Source organism: Mauremys reevesii, linkage group 2 (assembly GCF_016161935.1).
Source record: "Mauremys reevesii isolate NIE-2019 linkage group 2, ASM1616193v1, whole genome shotgun sequence".
NCBI classification, from domain to species: domain Eukaryota; kingdom Metazoa; phylum Chordata; order Testudines; family Geoemydidae; genus Mauremys; species Mauremys reevesii.
In genome coordinates this window covers 199,980,204-199,997,313 of record NC_052624.1, presented here as the reverse complement: position 1 = coordinate 199,997,313, position 17,110 = coordinate 199,980,204, and the positions used below count along the sequence as shown (strand labels likewise).

General features: G+C 43.8%; 1 protein-coding gene across 3 annotated transcripts in view; it reads left to right on the top strand.

Moving 5' to 3' along the window:
* Positions 1–17,110, top strand: part of RAB31 (RAB31, member RAS oncogene family) — a 99,827-nt gene that overhangs the window by 49,525 nt on the left and 33,192 nt on the right. For 2 of the 3 annotated variants that reach the window (XM_039526624.1, XM_039526623.1), the window contains exons 2-3: positions 2,701–2,780; positions 6,391–6,472. In XM_039526624.1, the coding sequence (XP_039382558.1) occupies positions 2,701–2,780; positions 6,391–6,472 (162 nt within the window). Of the gene's footprint in view, positions 1–2,700; positions 2,781–5,983; positions 6,094–6,390; positions 6,473–17,110 lie in introns of those variants that run through there. The other variant, XM_039526625.1, reaches the window with a different exon arrangement.

Genomic DNA, 17,110 nt, shown 5'->3' with positions numbered 1-17,110 from the left:
ATCGGCAAAGTGCAGAGCTCAGTGAACTGAAGAATAAGGTTGTTGGTGCTACCTGCTTGAATAAATCCTGTTTAGGGTCTTTTCCTTGTGGCAAAACAAGGAACATTACCAGATTTGAGGGAACAAGGTTTATGGACAAAAGAGCAATACAGCAGGGCAAAGTCCTAAAGCAGATGGTAGCAGAAGTATTTTCTACAGCTCTAGTATTTAGACTATTTTAATGGCATGCATGTTTTACTTGCCGGTAAGCAGCAGATGCCGTCACAAGCAACAGTCCTGCAAGGTTTGTCTGAAAGGCGATGGCTACTCTATGTTTAGTAAACTTGATTGACTCTGATTTGCAATAAACTATTTAGACTAGTTTTCCAGTGTTGTATGGAATGTTCACACATCCCAATGCACTTTCCAGTTGTGGTGGAGCAGGAGGGTGCCTCATTTGACAGGTGCATGAGAATATATTGAAAATTGTCCAGATAGTTTTAAAACTAGCTATGGGATGATGGTCAGCATTTTATTCCCCTCCTCCACAAATGTTGCTCTAAATATATTCTGAGGGCTAGTCAAAGCAGTCACAAGGGTACAGACTGAGAGTGAGTGTCTTTAAGCTGGAGGCTACTTGAATGCAGACTGGGGTGGCTGGCAAGTAGGTTTAGCTGCAATTTCTGTGAAGGATGTAAGAGAAATAGAAACCACTAAAGTTTGGTTAATTGGTCAAAGAATTAGCATCTTCTAGCAAAATGAGGTAAGCTCCAAATTCAGCTTGTAGATGCGACAGCCCTGCCAAAGACCAAATCCCTCTCTTTTTTGAGCTGTAATTGCACTTGCCACTGGCCTGTTAAGGCAGCTGGAAATAAATATGTATGGCACTGAGGTGGCATCAGGTCACTGAGATGATGTCTAATTTTAAACTCTGGAGCAGAAGCAACTTTTCCACAAAAGGGAATTGCAATTCCTCTGAGCTCGTTTTGGTTTTCTGAAGCACGGTTAAAATCTGGAATAATTATATTATTCAGTGTTGCCACAGAAGACTTCTTAAAATGTGCTGTGCTGTCCTGGGTTTGGTGACTGTGCAGGAACGTCAGATGGAATTGATAATGAAGGCGAATTTTGGGGATAGCTGCAATGTTTGTTGTGGCTATTGATTGAAATTTGCTAGGCTGGTTTTAAATACTGTTGCTCTCTTTTGAAATTTGTGTATCGATTGCACATTGCAGATAAACAACCATCTGTGCTGAGTGAATATTTATTATGACTTGGAAGTAGACTAAGTAAGGACAGCCTTGAATTAGAGACGAGAGTTTAAATGATGGTTTTCTAGTAAGAAAGGTTTTCCCACCCTTGATTATTACAGTTTTATTTAAACAAGGGAGAGGGAGTCTAAATACTTGGATTTGTTTTTTCCATCTTTGAAAAAGATCAAGGTCTGGACAAATGATTACATAAAAGACACAGCCAAGTTTTCTGTATTATTTGTATGGTGCCAATAGTGTTGCCCTGCCTGAATTTGGAAACCTGTCAATTTTAAAATATATTAAATGGTTTTAGAAATCTGGACACAAATTGAACTTATTGATCATGGGACTGATTCAATTTCAGTGCACTCAGTGGGAGTTTTCCACTGACATTTTAATGAGTTGGATTGGGCCTTGGCTCTCACTGTTAATGTCCATTCAGTAAATGGAAGGGTCTGGATTGATACCTTTTCAACATCTAAAAGAAGCCCTGTAAGTTTCTACTGGAGCCCAAGAAATCCCCCTATTTACTTACGTCTCCCTGTACTTTTAAGGTTCTATGGAGTGGTCAAGAAGTACTGGAAAATGCATTTTTGGCTGGAAGACTTGCTGCGGTATAGTGCAAGGAACTTCTTTCCTTCCCTATTTTATCCAGAGGTTCTGAATATACTTCGTATGCAGTACTCCTAGTATTTATCCCTACCGACAGGGAAGAATGAGACTGGTACCAGTAATGAAAGCAGGCTCTCCCACATAGCAACCACTGAGGCATTTGTCCTTCTCTTTTTATTAATACGTTCAGTTTCATAGACTCCTTAATGCATCCTACAAGTGCATTGCTAGGGGATTGTTGCATATCTTGGGTGGCTAAAGTCACTCAGTCCTTGGCTTCAGACCTTATTAAAAGCACCTGAGACATACTATAAATGCTGAGAAAATCACTTATTTATCTCATAATGAAAAGACTTTGTTAGCTATTTATTTTGGAAGCATACTTACTTGGTCCATCCTTACAACAAACACACACAAAACTAATTTGCTGGAAGTTGATTTTGCTCAGCAAAATAACTATGGATTTTAACATGCAGTGGTTTTTTATTTTATTTTGAATGAGTAAATAGCTAAATGTAAACTTTTATAATCAGTGACAATTTATTAATGTAAACTCCCTCCCCTCCGCCAAAAAAAAGTGTTGTGAGGTTGTAAAAGGATGGAATTTTAGAAATGCAGAAGAGTTAAATTAATAACTCCAGTTATGATGACACTTACAAAAATAGTTAATGAACTATTTTCTTTTTAAACACTTAACCTGCTCCACTTGCCTGTAGAGTAAGTTTGTTCTTTTTTTGTGGTTTAAAAAAAAAGGTAGAATCATAATTCATATTACCCCCTGATCAGTGAATTTTTCTACTGAAGTTCAGATACAAGTACCTTGTGAATTTATTATTGTTCTTTCTTTCATTTGCAGGATACTGGGGTTGGGAAATCAAGTATAGTTTGTCGATTTGTCCAGGATCATTTTGATCACAATATTAGCCCTACTATTGGGTAAGTACCCTGTTTAATCTTTTCCTTGAAATGTTTCACTGCTGCCAAAATCATCCTCTTACTTCTATCTCAAGTGTCTTCTCTTCCCCATGTTCAAAACTGCACAACTCCCCTACATTTCCCCCTCACTTTGATGCCCTATTCTGCTCTCCACACTCCACTAACTTCTTTTTTTTCTTTTTTTGTGTGTGCCTTCTTGCCTCACTCTCTGCTCATGTTATTCCTTACATTTAGAATAGCCTCGCCATAAAGAGTCAGAAAGCTTTCTTCCCTCTCAACAACTCCTGAACAGTCACCTGATTTGTGAAGCTGACACGAACACACATACTGCTCTGTGTTTTGTATTATACAGACTCATGATTGGAAGCTTTTTACTCTCTGTTAAGCTCTGAGTACAACTCTGGGATAATATAAATAATGCTAGGTTTGAGTCTGCTCTCTGGGTGATGATACATATGCCACTAAATGTCCCCTTTCAATGTGCTAGAGTGACTAGGAAACCTGAAAAAAGAACGGGAGTACTTGTGGCACCTTAGAGACTAACAAATGTATTTGAGCATAAGCTTGGTGGTGAGGCTGCATCCAATCTTTACACAGCGCAAGGGCCGGACCTGTCCCCAAAACACCCCAGGGCCTTGCCCCTTTGCACCAGGCGTGAGCAGGCAGGCTCAGCCTGGCAGGATCCAAGTGTGGAGGGGGTCAGTGTGGGAGGATACAAGTGTGGGGTGAGAGGGTTCTGTGTGGGGCAATCTGGGTGCAGGCAACTCAGTGCATGGGCCAGGTGTGGAGGGATCTTGATGCACAGGGGCACATTGAGGAGATCCAGGTGCAGGAGGCAATGGGACTCTGCAGTGGGATCCAGGTGTAGGAGGATAGGGCTCAGCAGTGGGGAGGTCTGGGTGTGGGGGACTCAGCGGGGGTGGGGTCCAGGTGCAGCTGGTTGGGGCTCAGTGGGGTGGGGGTCTGCATGTGGAGGGCTCGTGGAGGGCTCATGGAGTGATCCAGGTGCGAAGGGGGTGGGGCTCATTGAGGTGAGGGTTCAAGTGTGGGGGGTGGTCTGGATGCAGGGGGTGAGGCTCGGTGGGGTGGAGGTTCAGGTACGGTGGTTGAGACTCGGCAGGGGGGTCTGGATACACAGGGGTTTGGTGGATGTGGGAACAGCTCCCCATACAGTGCCCCTCCCCCCATGGTTGAGAAGCAGTGGGGGAAGGGAGGTCAGTGCAGAGCTTCCTGAAGCCAGGAAAGGTTTCTGGGGGTGGGTCTGACCCGGACCCAGCCACTCGTTGCAGGGGAAGAGCAAGTCCCATCCTCTCTCACCCCCAGCCAGCCAAGACTTGCAACTGAATCTGGCGCAGGGTAGAAGCCACTGGCAAGGGCATTCCCAGCCCTACCTTCAGCAGTAATTTACCTCTCCGCCAGCTGCTCCAAGCACCCGAAATGATGCGCCTGTGCTACTGGGGAGGGGCATGTGACCAGTCTTCTGGCTTCCCTTTGCCTCCCCATCAGAAACTCATTTTTCTGTGGAGAAGCAAAGAAATCTGCGGGACACATGAATTCTGTGCGCACGCAGTGGTGCAGAATTCCCCCACGAGTAGAATTTCTTCTAGGTTTATAATGCATCACATTCTGAGGTTTTAATAAGACAGGATAATGCAGCATAATCAGACCAAATATAATTCATCTGCATCTATTTTTCACAGAAACTGCAGAGCTTCTAAATCCAAAGCATCACAAGCTAGCTCCTGTCAGTCATTTAACTGAGTTTAATTTAGAGATCTCTTCTTTCCAACACTTATGGCCAAATCCTCAGCCCTGCATCAGTTGGAAAACTTTGAAGACACTTGACTTCCCTAGGGCAGAGGAAGCTAATACACCTTGTCCATGAAGGAATTATTTGGGTGTGAACAGTTGCTCTTGTTTTGTAATTATTCTACTTTAAATTCCTTATGCAGAGTAAGCTTTGTTTGTGTTTGATGTTGAGGTAGCTAAAAGCTTTCAGGTGTAACACGTTGACCGCTGGCTTTGGATGCACAATTGTAGTCCCAGCTGGGGATTTTATGACCAGATTCCAATACAGTTTTGGACGACTGAATTTAACAAATGGAGGAAGCTGGGCAGAGAGGAGGGGGAAAGGAAGCACATCATCTCTGGCAGTATTGATTAGGAAGTCATTTGCTCATAATGATGAAATTAATGGGAACCTAGTGGACCTTTAGTTCTAAACCACTGTCAGTCCTTTATCAAAGTAAAGATATTCTACCAATATGAGAAGAAAATAGAAACTTTTCATAATTGTCATGTTTAGGGGGAAAAGATTTTATATTTGGAAAAAAAACACTTTGTCACATTAGTGTACTGAGTTAAATATTGCTAATATGTTTTGTTACCTTGTGTTTTCTAAGTAGGACTACTACATAGGTAAGGGTTTTTGGTTTTTTTTGTTTTGTTTTTGACAGATGAACTAATGTTCTAAATCCACAATTCTAGTGACCTCCTGTAGCTGCTGGTGTTCTGAACTTCCTGTTTTCAAAGCTGTGAAGTGTTGCATAATAAAAGAATGATAGCTGGAAACATAAACCCACAAAATAACCAAAGAAAATATTGCTCTTCCTGTATTACTTAATCTTTTTGTATCCATTGGAACACTGTTTGAATTGAGCAATTTACAGATGGCTATCCAGGGAACCTCTGGTGTATCTTTCCTAGAAAATGTTTTGAAAACACATGCCATGTGATGTAATCCAGTGTATTTCTAATGCAAAACACATCCTATCAGGTGCCTCTTTATATGTCAGGGATAAAGGTTATCTTTGCAGGAATGGTTCAGCAGTGTCTAGAAAGAAACACAATTCTACCAGAGCCTGGGCAATCTCTTTCAGGCCTCCTTCAGCTCAAACACTGTTGTATAGAGCAAACCTATAAATGTCTAGCATTCTTTCGTAAAGGGATACAATTTTGAAAAATCACATTTCCCGCTGAAAAAATTCTACCTATTATTGTTAGAAGTAACAACTAACACTGTTATGCCCAAGATTGGAGGGGATGTGGGGGCGGGACTTTTTGGTTTGTTTACATTGTACTTTTGGCAACACTTTGTGTATAGTCTGTTCTGCTGTTTTGTTGCTAGTCACTTACTTTTCCTGTCTTCTACACTAGCATATGAAATCACTCATTCACTGCTTGGTGGGGAGATAACATGTACACTTATCCCACTCCTTGCAAGAGGATGTTCACCAGGATCAGCAACAACAACAAAAAGAACCTGAAGTGCCAGCTGCCCAATGGACAGGCATGTGCACAGAGAAGAAAGGAGGTATGGGCCCCAGGCACGTTTGGTGCTGGTGCTCGAGCCTAACCAGAAGGATCCCTCTAAACCTCACCAGAAGAAAAAAGAAATTTGCGTAAACAAAAATAAATCCAGGGGATATTACTGAATGGACGCTGTACCAGAAAATGACTTTTTCCCACCCTAAGTGGCCTGGCCGAACCAAACAAACCTGCCCAAAGCCTAGAGTTGATATATTTAGAATATTGGTCCAGTGAATTCCATTTGTTAACCTCACAGTGGGTTTAGATTTGAATAACAAACAGTTGATACTTCTCATTTCAGTGCTTCCTTCATGACTAAAACTGTGCCTTGTGGGAATGAGCTTCATAAATTTCTGATCTGGGATACAGCTGGTCAGGAGCGGGTGAGTATCTCTGTGTGATATGTTCTGTTAAAATAATATTTAATACTTATATGCCACTTTTCATCTTCACAGGTCTTTAACAAACATGTTTAATGAATTCTCACACTACCTTGTGAAGTATGTCTCAGTAACTAAGTATACTATTCCCATTTCACAGATGGGAAAACAGAGGCAAGCAGGTTAAATGACTTGCCTAAAAGCAGAGATCAAACTGGATCAAGTTTCAGTTCTCTGCCCTCTTCTACAAAGCCCTGTGGAACTCTGCTTCTGCCTGTATATTGATTTATGGGCTGATTCTGATCTCTTATTCTAGAGGGTCACATAGTTTGAGCGCAGTTGCACACACCACAGCCACTACTCTCTGTGTGCCACCATCCCATCCCCCTTTATTTGAGGGACTCCCTGCAACACCTCCCTTCATCCCCACCATTCTCCCATCTGCTACGTGCCGGGAGCTCTGTATGGCCTCCGTTTCCCCCTTTCTTGCATGCCCCTGCATTATCCATTTCCCCCAAGGCAGGGGCTTTGTGTGTTTTCCCTCATTCCCCCTCTGCCACATTGCAGGGGTTGTGTGTGTGCTCCTCATTTCCTCTTCCTCACATGCCAGCAGGGGGCTGGAACAATTTGTATAGTGGGGATGCTGACATACATTGAATCAAACTGTAAACCCTGTATATGATGGAAACCACTTCAAGCCAAGGGGTGTAGCAGCTTCCCTAGTTCCAGCACATATGCATGCCAGCAACCCCCATTCTTCCCTCCCATTCGGTGCCCTCCTGCCCCCCCATTTCCCGCCACTATTGTTTCTTTTTCTTTCTGCCTGGGAGATAAATCATTCAGGGTGTCAGCATTTTAAAACTGTATTGGGACCTTTATCAGAGCTGAGATGAGGGGTGTTGTTATGCTGGATGGCGTTAATGGCTGTCATCAACCAGTTCTTTGATTTATAGACCATGACAATGGTGGGTGAAGCTGTGCTGGTTCTGCTAACCAGATGCCAGGGCTCCACCTGGCCCACATTTTCTCCTTCCTGTTTTCTAGTTTTCACCAAAATCAGGAGAATTCTGCCTATTGATGTTTAGAACTTCCCTTGAAGTTTTAGAATTTGATGGGATGCATCATTCCAAAGTTTTCACATTATGTACAAACAAACACAAACAGAAAAATGCCATTGAGTGTCTGGTCGTACTTGACACAAGTCAACCACTACCCAGGGGGTTGTGAAAAGGGGGTATGGTGTATGCCAGGTCTGACTTCTGAGAATTCCCCTATCCGTTAAGCTGGCTTCACTGAATGCCCCGTTCGCACTGTCAGAATGACACATGAGAGGGATGGGAAGCAAGCTGAAGAAGGGTTTTGTGCAGCATGATGTGGCCCAGTGGATTTATACTGGTGTAAGAAAACTGATCAAGCTCCTAGCTTCTTATCACACTATCCCATTGCCTTCTCTGCACTGCTAATAATGCCAATTTAAGCCTTGATGTCCTGTTTGTCTGCCTAAAGTTGTCTCTTTGTCCTTTTGCATGCTGCCTTTATGCATAACATTTCTTGCACGCTGCTAATGAAGTGGGGAATAAATTATCTGTAGACTCTCACTATCCCTACAACACTCGGCCCTGCTTCTTCCTTACTGTCTGGGGCCAGCTTTTTATCACCTCTAACTTGTTCATCTGGGGTTTCACTACGCTTCTCCCTGTGATGTACCCAAGGTATTTGGCCCTACTGCACATTTGGATGGGTTAGCTGTAAGATCCATTTTTCTCAGGGTATCCAGTACTGCTTCATCCTTTTCCGGATGTGTCCCCCAGTCTTGGCTGTGTATGATCACACTGTGCAAGTGAGTGGCTGCATACCTGGCACATGGGCATAATAGCTTATTGATGAGGTTTTGGAAGGTTTCTGGTGCCCCATGCAATCCAAAATGGAGGAACCTGTACTGGTATAAGCCTTCTGGTGTAGAAAAAGCAGTCTCCTCTTTGGCAGCCTCTGCTTGAGGGATTTGCCAATAGCCTTTGGACAGGTTGAGGGGTAGACAAGAATCTTGCTTTTCCCAACTGGTCTATGAGCTCGTCTGGCTGAGGTATGGGGTAGGAAACAAACTGGGACAGCTCATTTAATTTTCAGAAGTCATTGTAGAACCTCGTGGTACCGTCTGGTTTAGATACCAGAATGATTGGGCTGGACCACTAACTATGGAAAACTTTGACTCTCTCCATTTTCTTAATTTCTGTACTGATTTCCTCCCTTTTATCCTCAGGGATCCCGTATGGTTTAAGCTTCACATTCACTCCTGGATTTGTGATGTGCTTCTGTGGTTCTGGCTGGCTTCTCTGAAAACAAATCTTGGTTTCATTCAGTCATCTTGACAACTTCTAGAAGCTGTACAGGGGTAACTCTGGAGATATTTTGACTCATTTCTGAGGCTTATCTTCCCGCAGTAGTGTCTCTAGGGTGACCATATACATTTCTATGTGTTGCCAGGTCTTGAATAGGTTGATGGTTTGCTCCTGCTTTGGCCTCTATTACTTTGTATGGCTCCTGCCATACGGCTAATTGCTTGCTTTCCATCATGAGCACCAATACCTTTACCTGATCAGAAGTCTGGAATTTCTAAACCCTTGCTTGTCAATTATAATAGGCTTGTTGGGCCTTCTCTGGCTTTTTCCATATGTTCTTGCACTACTGGGATGACTTGGGATATTCTGTCCTGCATCTGCATGACATAGTCAGTGACATTGGTTCCTTGATTAGGCTGTTCCTCCCAATCCTCCTTGGCAATGTCCAATATGCCACAGACATAGTGACCATATAACTAGGGTGACCAGATGTCCCGATAATTAGGGGTGTATTGTCTTATTTAGGTAACCTATTATCCCCCTCCCCCGGTCCTGATATTTCACACTTTGTATCTGGTCACCCTACAGGGTACTTCCCTTATAGCAGACATTGGGTAGAGTAGCAAGATATCCCAGTTTTTCCCATCTCAACTTGCTACTTTCTATATCATGCTCTTCAGTGTCCTGCTGAAACATTTGATCAGGCCATCAGTCCGGATAGTAAACTGAAGTGCACAGGGCCCGTATTCAATGCATCACACACAGCTCCTTCATCAACTTTGATACAAAGAGAATCTCTTGAACTATCAGAATCTCCTTGGATATTTCCATTACCATCTCATAATAGGGCTTCTGGTCCTCTCCACACAGTAAGAGAGCGAAGCCAGGAATGTTACAGGGCTGTTCTTCCAAACATGAGGAGATATGCCTTGATGTCACTTGTCATCTTTTATAGGTAGCTGCTAGCCTTTAAGGATTGAGTTCCATCATGGCCACCTCCTGTAGCAGTCAGGGCGTTAGCTGTCTCACTGTTTCTGTAGGATGGCTTGGTCCCATGTTGCCTAGTTTATCAACAGTTAGTTTGTCTCCTGCTATATTTGTACAGACTCCTGCTGTGCAGCCACCTGGACTCTGGTAGCATCCTGTTGTGGATTCTGGGGTAGTCTGCTATGCCAAATCCCACCTCTGATGCCATATGTGGCAACACACTTTTCATCGGGTCAAAACTCAATCTCTCTTCCTCTGGCGTTGGGGGCAGAGAAGGGGCCTGGAGTAAATCACACCTGCTTCAGAGGTTTGATTCTTAATGTTGGTTTATTTACGATATTTACAGGGTAGGCCCTAGGGTTGGCCCTATAAGTTTCTTTAAACAACAAAAAATATGTTTCCTAACTCTCCTGGATTAGTGCCTCCAATGCTGATAACTAAGGCAACGTTTCAGTCACGGGTATTTTTAGTAAAAGTCACAGACAGGTCATGGGCAATAAACAAAAATTTACAGCCCATGCCCTGTCCATGACTTTTACCAAAAATACCAGTGAATAAAATTTGGAGATGGGGGAGGGGGCTGCCTAGGGGCCCCACGGGTGCTGGGGGGAGGGTGGCTCGGGTGCTGGTGGGGGGTGGGGGGAGGGAGCACAGGCAGCGGTGTGCGGCCAAGGACCCCTGCTGGTGCTAGGGTGAGGGTGTGGGTGGCAGGGCTGGCAGGCTTCCTACCTGGTTCCGCACCTTTCCCCCCAGCAGCAGAATTTGGGCAGGGGGTTGGGGCATGGGACAGAGTAAGGCAGGCTCTGGGCAGCGTTTATCTGGGGGCTCCCCGGAAGCAGCAACATCCTCTTCGCTCAGCTGTAGGTGGAGGCATGGCCAGACAGCCCTGCACGCTGCCTCTGCCTGCACCACCCCCACTGCTCCGATTGGCTGCCTCCCAACCAATGGGAGTTGTGAGGGCAGTGCCCTGGGTGGAGGCAGCATGCAGAGCTGCCTGGCCACACCTCTGCCTAGCAGCTGAGCAAGGGGGATGTCGCCGCTTCCTGGGAGCCTCCCAGGTAAGTGCCGCCCAGACCCTGCCTCACTCTGTCCCGTGCCTCAACCCCGTGCCCTCCCCCACACCCAGACTCTTCTGCGGGGGCCCGAGACTGCCCCAGCAGCAGCCAGTGCACCTGGCACAGGAGCTGCCTGAGCTGCTCCTGAGCCAGGCTCACCGGCTGCTGCAAAAGTCACTGAGGTAACAGAAAGTCACAGAATCCGTGACTTCTGTGACCTCCATGACAAACTTGCAGCCTTACTGATAATCAGTTGCCCACTCTGGGCCCAGTTACGCTGGGAACCAAGGCCCCCTCCCCAAACAGAAATAAACACAAGATTTCCTTTATAGAGAAAACAGCCCTTTACCTAGGAGAAGCCTTTTCCCCTTACTGCACACAACCCTTTTGCAGCTTGCTTCTCCTCTCTCTTCACTGGAAGAGGTTTTCAAAGGTCAGAGGCTGCCCTTAATTGGATTCAGGTGTCCATGATTAACTTGAGGTAACCTCTTTCAGTTCATAGGAAAAAGGGCATTAACTATTCTAACATTAATATGCCTGCCTTTAGCTACTCTTTTAGAACTGTCAAGTCTGACTTTGTTGCAGCTGATAAACCCCCAAACAACACAATCCATTGTTCCATCATGATGTATGCCTGTCCTAAATGAGTAACTGCATAATTTTACCGATGTCACTCCTGATCTTTTTCCCCCATCTTTTTTTATTGTCCCCTATGTTGTAGCATGTCTGAAACTAGATGGTAAACTCCTCCACGCAGGTATCTTGCTTTTTAAAAAAAAAATTGCATCATAAGGCACCTAGCGTGCACTTTTCCTATCACGCTGCGTCTAACTGCATCTGTGTTCAGGCTCACTTCCTGTTCTCTGCAACAAAATTACTTACATATTTTTCTCAACAGTGTTTTGGTTTGGCTTAATTCTTCTAAATGTAAGTCCAAATGTGTGTGCTGTATAATCAGGGCCTGGTGCCTTCTGCAGTTTGACAGCCGCCCAAACTGCTGCCACGTCTGCGCCCTGATACGGAAAGCTCTTCTGCTGCTTTCCCCCTCACCCTGGTTTCAAAAAAAGCAGAATGATCAGCACTTGGTTCACTCAATCTGACTCTAATCACAGGTCTGTTCACCCTGCCTTCCACTCCACTCCATGCAACTTCCAAAGCCACCGTGCCTTTTCCCATGCGGCTATATAAATATGGGAAATAGTACAAGAAGATGGACTGTCCCCACATCCCCCAGGCATGCTGGAACAATTTGTATAGTGGGGGTGCTGAGAGCCATTGAACCAAACTGTAAACCCCGTATATGATGAAAATCACTTCAAGCCAGGAGGTGCAGCAGCACCCCTAGTTCCAGCACTTATGGATCCCCCTGAAGGTTTCATGGCAAGGCAGGAATAGAAGCAGCTGCACTTAACTCTTCTCCCCTAGCAGAGCAAATAATGGCAGGAGGGGGAGGACGCCCCCAGTCCCTCTAACAGACAGAAGGATTGAGTTCCTTCTCCCCCACCCCTCCAGTGCCTGCAGTCAGAAATGCGTATAACTGCAGAACAAAGCCCTGCTGTGGGGGGTTCAGCTAACATGACAGTTAAGACCTACAGACAATAGTTCTGACAGGAGCTAATAATAACAACCATACTTAGTTGTTCCTCATCCATCCATCTCACTGTTCTTTACAATGAGGCATAAGTAATATGTCTATTTAACAGATGGAGAAACTGGTACAGAGAACTTCAAGTCAAAAAATTTTCAAAACTTGGGCAGACTCAAATAGTCATGCAGGCACGCCGCCAGGGGCTCAAGTCGGTAGGGCTAATTAGAGCTGGCATTTGGCTGTGCCCAAGTTGTCTGAGCACTAGTTCTGGCTATATCAGGCCACTGAAAAACCTAAACTAAAAGTATGAACATAACATAGATTAATTTGCTTCTTTAGAGTTTACAGAAATTGTAGCACATCTTAAAGGAGCAAACAGCAGGCCTGTTCCTCCATAACATCTTCAGGGGCAGTTCCCTGTTTCTGTCCTTCTTCTGTACTTCAACTTCTTTCCTTCTCTGCCTTTGATCCTCCAGTGACATTTGAATCAATATTTGGGCTTCCTCTTCTAGGGTGACCAGATATCCCAATTTTATAGGGACAGTCCTGTTATTCAGAGCTTTGTTGTATATAGGCACCAATTGCCCCCGTCCTGATTTTTCACACTTGCTATGTGGTTACCCTGTCCTCTTGCCTCCTCATCCTCTCCCATCTTCTTCCCATCATGCTGTCTAAAACTAGCCTGCATTTAGACTGCTCACCACTAGGTGTCCAGACCTCATTAGCAGATACAATATTGTCATGTGTAATAACATTTAGCGCCTAGTAGTAATTTCCAAGCCAGGATGCTTGTATGGATGTTTTAGGACAGGGATCAGCAATCTTTGGCACGCGGCTCGGCAGGGTAAGCACACTGGCAGGCTGAGCTGGTTTGTTTACCTGCCGCGTCTGCAGGTTCAGCCGATCGCGGCTGCCACTGGCCGCGGTTTGCCATCCCAGGCCAATGGGGGCTGCGGGAAGCGGTGCAGGCCGAGGGATGTGCTGGCCGCTGCTTCCTGCCGCCCCCATTGACCTGGAACGGCGGCCAGTGGGAGCCGCGATTGGCCGAACCTGTGGACGCGGCAGGTAAAGCACCAGGGTGCTTACCCTGGCGAACCGTGTGCCAAAGGTTGCCGATCCCTGCTTTAGGAAATCCCACTGAGCACTAGAAACTCAGGAAACTTGGATATGGTAAAAACCAACTTGAACATTTGTTGGGTACCCAGCACCCACCTGAGGCACTAGATGGGCATCCAAATGATTGTATCTGCTCAAACTTTTGGAAACTTTGGCCATAGTGTGTATGGGAGCTTGGTCACAGAAAACCAGATCACCAAAAAAGTCAACACATAACAAAAGCTATTTCCCTGAACCACAGGGTATTTTAACTCAGACTGAGAACTACAGCTACGTGGGAAACAGAATTTCCTTTTAGCAGGAAATTCTGCAATTTCAAAATTTGTGTTAGATCCGAATCAGAACAAATTGCCAAATTTCAAACTTTCCCATAAAGCAAATTTTTTGAAAAATTTCATTTTGGGTCAATTGAAGCATTTCCTTTCAAAATTGAAATGTTTCATTACAATTTCAATTTTTACAAATGTATATTTTAGAATATAAATTATAATATAAAACATTTTCAAAACAAAGTCATTTCAATGAAAAATTAAAATCCTCCATTCCAGTAAGATCCAACCTTATCAAAATGCTTCATCTCAATTTTTTTCAAAACAAAAATTTCATCAGAATAAACACATTCCTGTGGCAAGTTTTGAATTGGACAAAAGGGCATTTTCTATTGGAAAATTTTAACAAGCTGTACTGGCAGCCTTTGCTCAGTCATCTCTCTTCCTGTTCCTGAAGCAATTACTTTCGAAGCCCTGCCCTGGAGCGCCTGTGGGAGTCTGAACTACTATTAACTCCTCATTTGACAGGAGTGCCAAGTGACTGTTTCACATTCCACTTCCCCAGCATTAAGCAGGAAGTGTGAAAAGCAGCTGAGGTTTTCCTTTTCAGAACCCCTGACCAATCAAAGCAGCTACCTAAGAGGAAAGAAGGTTTAGCTCTGCATTTCTTCAAGGGCGGAGAGAGGAGGAGAGAATGGTGTAGTCAGAACAAAGCAGCTTAGAAAAAAGATGGAAAAACAAACAAAATGAGAAATTTCCATGCCTAACATATCACAACCTGCCACAGAGCTTGGACTGAGTACTGACAACACAGCTCTGCCTCTAATTCATTAAGTGGATTAAAAAAAAATAAAAGGAGTCCGCATAAGTAATCATAGATGGAAAATTCTTGGTGAAAATTCCAATTCCTAAATCTGCATTTTTAATACACATTTTTTAATAAAAGCCTACACCAATTTTTTGCAGTATGATGATATGTTAGAAAATGGGGATTCAGAAGCAGACTTCCTGCCTTGCCGGGGGTGGGAGTGAATTCTCAGTTTGTTGTACAGTGGATGTGCTGAGCCTCCAGAGAGACTTCTGGCAGCTCTGCATGACTTTCTAGTACCACTTATTGAGGAGAGTGTAGGTTGTTTTGTCAGAAAAAAAGAGAGCTGTTGAACCATCCTTCCCTTTCTAGTGAGAATTTGAAACCTCAGCAGCACATTTAAAAACATCTCTTTACCTCTCCCTGCTTAAGTATCAATCTCTGATGTCCCAGTTTCTTTGTGATCACATGTCAAATCATCCCACTTATTCCACTTTCCAGAGTGTTACTTTCCCTCCATCTTGTCTTTTTTTCTAGTGCTTTTCATCAAACATTGCGGCCCTGAACTGCATGGATAAAATTCATGACAGTTTTGTTAGCATGAGCAAAGATTGCCCCCCTACAAACAATCTCATCATAAGTTAGCTAAGGATGTTTTTATTAGTATTTCAGTCTATGATGCCATAAGTGGTTTCTAATTACAATGCTTTTGTCTGTATGCCTTGGGCTGCTGCCAATTTTCCATTTTGCCAGCCTGACGAATATTGTGGCAGCCAGAAGGCTATGTTTCCAAGACAAGGAAATGCATGTCTACCCTTTTTTTGCTACTATTTTTTAGTAAAAGGGCATCCAGGTGTTTAAACCCAGCTAGAATTCACGCTCAGGGGTTTTTCATAATTCCATATGCAATAACTTCATAATTAGCTAAAAACACCAGTCCAAATGGATGTCGCTTTTACTCACCCCTTCACTCGCAGGGACCTCTTCTTCAGTCTCTCCCCCATCCACAAGTCGCCATTCACACTGTGTGCATAGATTCCAGGGCCAGAAGGGACCATTGTGATTATCTAGTCTGACCTCCCGTATAACTTAAGACAAAGAACTTCCCCCAAATAATTTCTAGAGCAGATATCTTTAGAAAAATGTCCAATCTTGATTTAAAAGTTGCCAGTGATGGAGAATCCACCAAGACCCTGGTAAATTGTTCTAGGGGTTAATTAACCTCACTGTTAAAAATGTACACCTTATTTCTAGTTTGAATTTGTCTAGCTTCAACTTCTAGCTACTGGATGCTCCCATCACTTAGCAAAATTCTCTTCCCTGATTTCACTGCCTGCTCATAGACATCCAGTGGGGGGTGTTGGAGAGAAACTGTACCTTTTCAGTCCTCCTCCCTTTTGCCTGTTTGAGAATCAGAAGCTAGAACCTTGCTTTCACTCAAAGTTGCCTTCCTAATAATGCAGCACTATGCACTAAACAACTACAGACTTTCACTAGCTCATTTGACTTCTTTCCCACCTGCTGAGACACTTCTGGCTTTCTTCTGAACAGAGAATCAGGTAGTGTCTCTTGCACTCCTTTACAGCAACAGGGTTTTTGTGACAGGGTTCTTGCTCCGCCAGAGCCTGGAAAGTATCAATCTAACTCCCATTGAAATCAGTGTTTAAATAAAGATCTGGGCCCTAGTTAATAACTTATCCTCAGAATACACAAACCTTGAGTTAGAGTTCAGACTTGTCCCATCCCTGGACTTTAGCTTTGTTGGTAACTCAAACATAATAATACAATGTAGCATAATCAACTAAGGGCTTGTCTGCATTGCAGAATTAACTCAAGTTATAACTGAAGTATTGCCCTCACTTGAATTCCATTCTTATGCAAACCCCTTAACTTGAGCACCGTGGTCCTTTAAACTCAAGTTGTCTGGGGGTATAGGCTAAAGCTCAAGTGAGCACTTGTCAGCTGCTAACACAATCTTTGATGTTAAACCAATTTGTTTAGCTTCAGTGCTATTTCATGACCACTCTCACTCATGATGGCCTAACTCAAATGTAGATAACTCAAGTTAACTCTTCTGTGAAGACATAACCTGAGCTAGGCTGCCTCTAGGGCTTCAGACTAGGACCTTTTCTGTCCTTTCTCTAGAAAGCAGCTCTCACCTTTTGTACACCTTGCATATTGTTAATTGTTAACAAGCCATATCTGCCATAACAAGTATATAGATTTATGCAGGCTTCTAACAGCTGCTGCTAAGGTAGGACAACAGATGAGTTCTGCCACAATTTCATGTTATTTATTTATTTTATTTTATTTTATTTGTTTTATTTTGTTGGGGTGGGGGAGAGGAGGGAATGTCATCAAAATAAATAAGCAAATAAAGACAACATGGCATTTACCATTGTAAGACTGATCATAAAGCCAGGTAACTACCTTGAAGTGTGTGGGTGTATATGTATATTTTCGTTAAACTTAAAAAAAA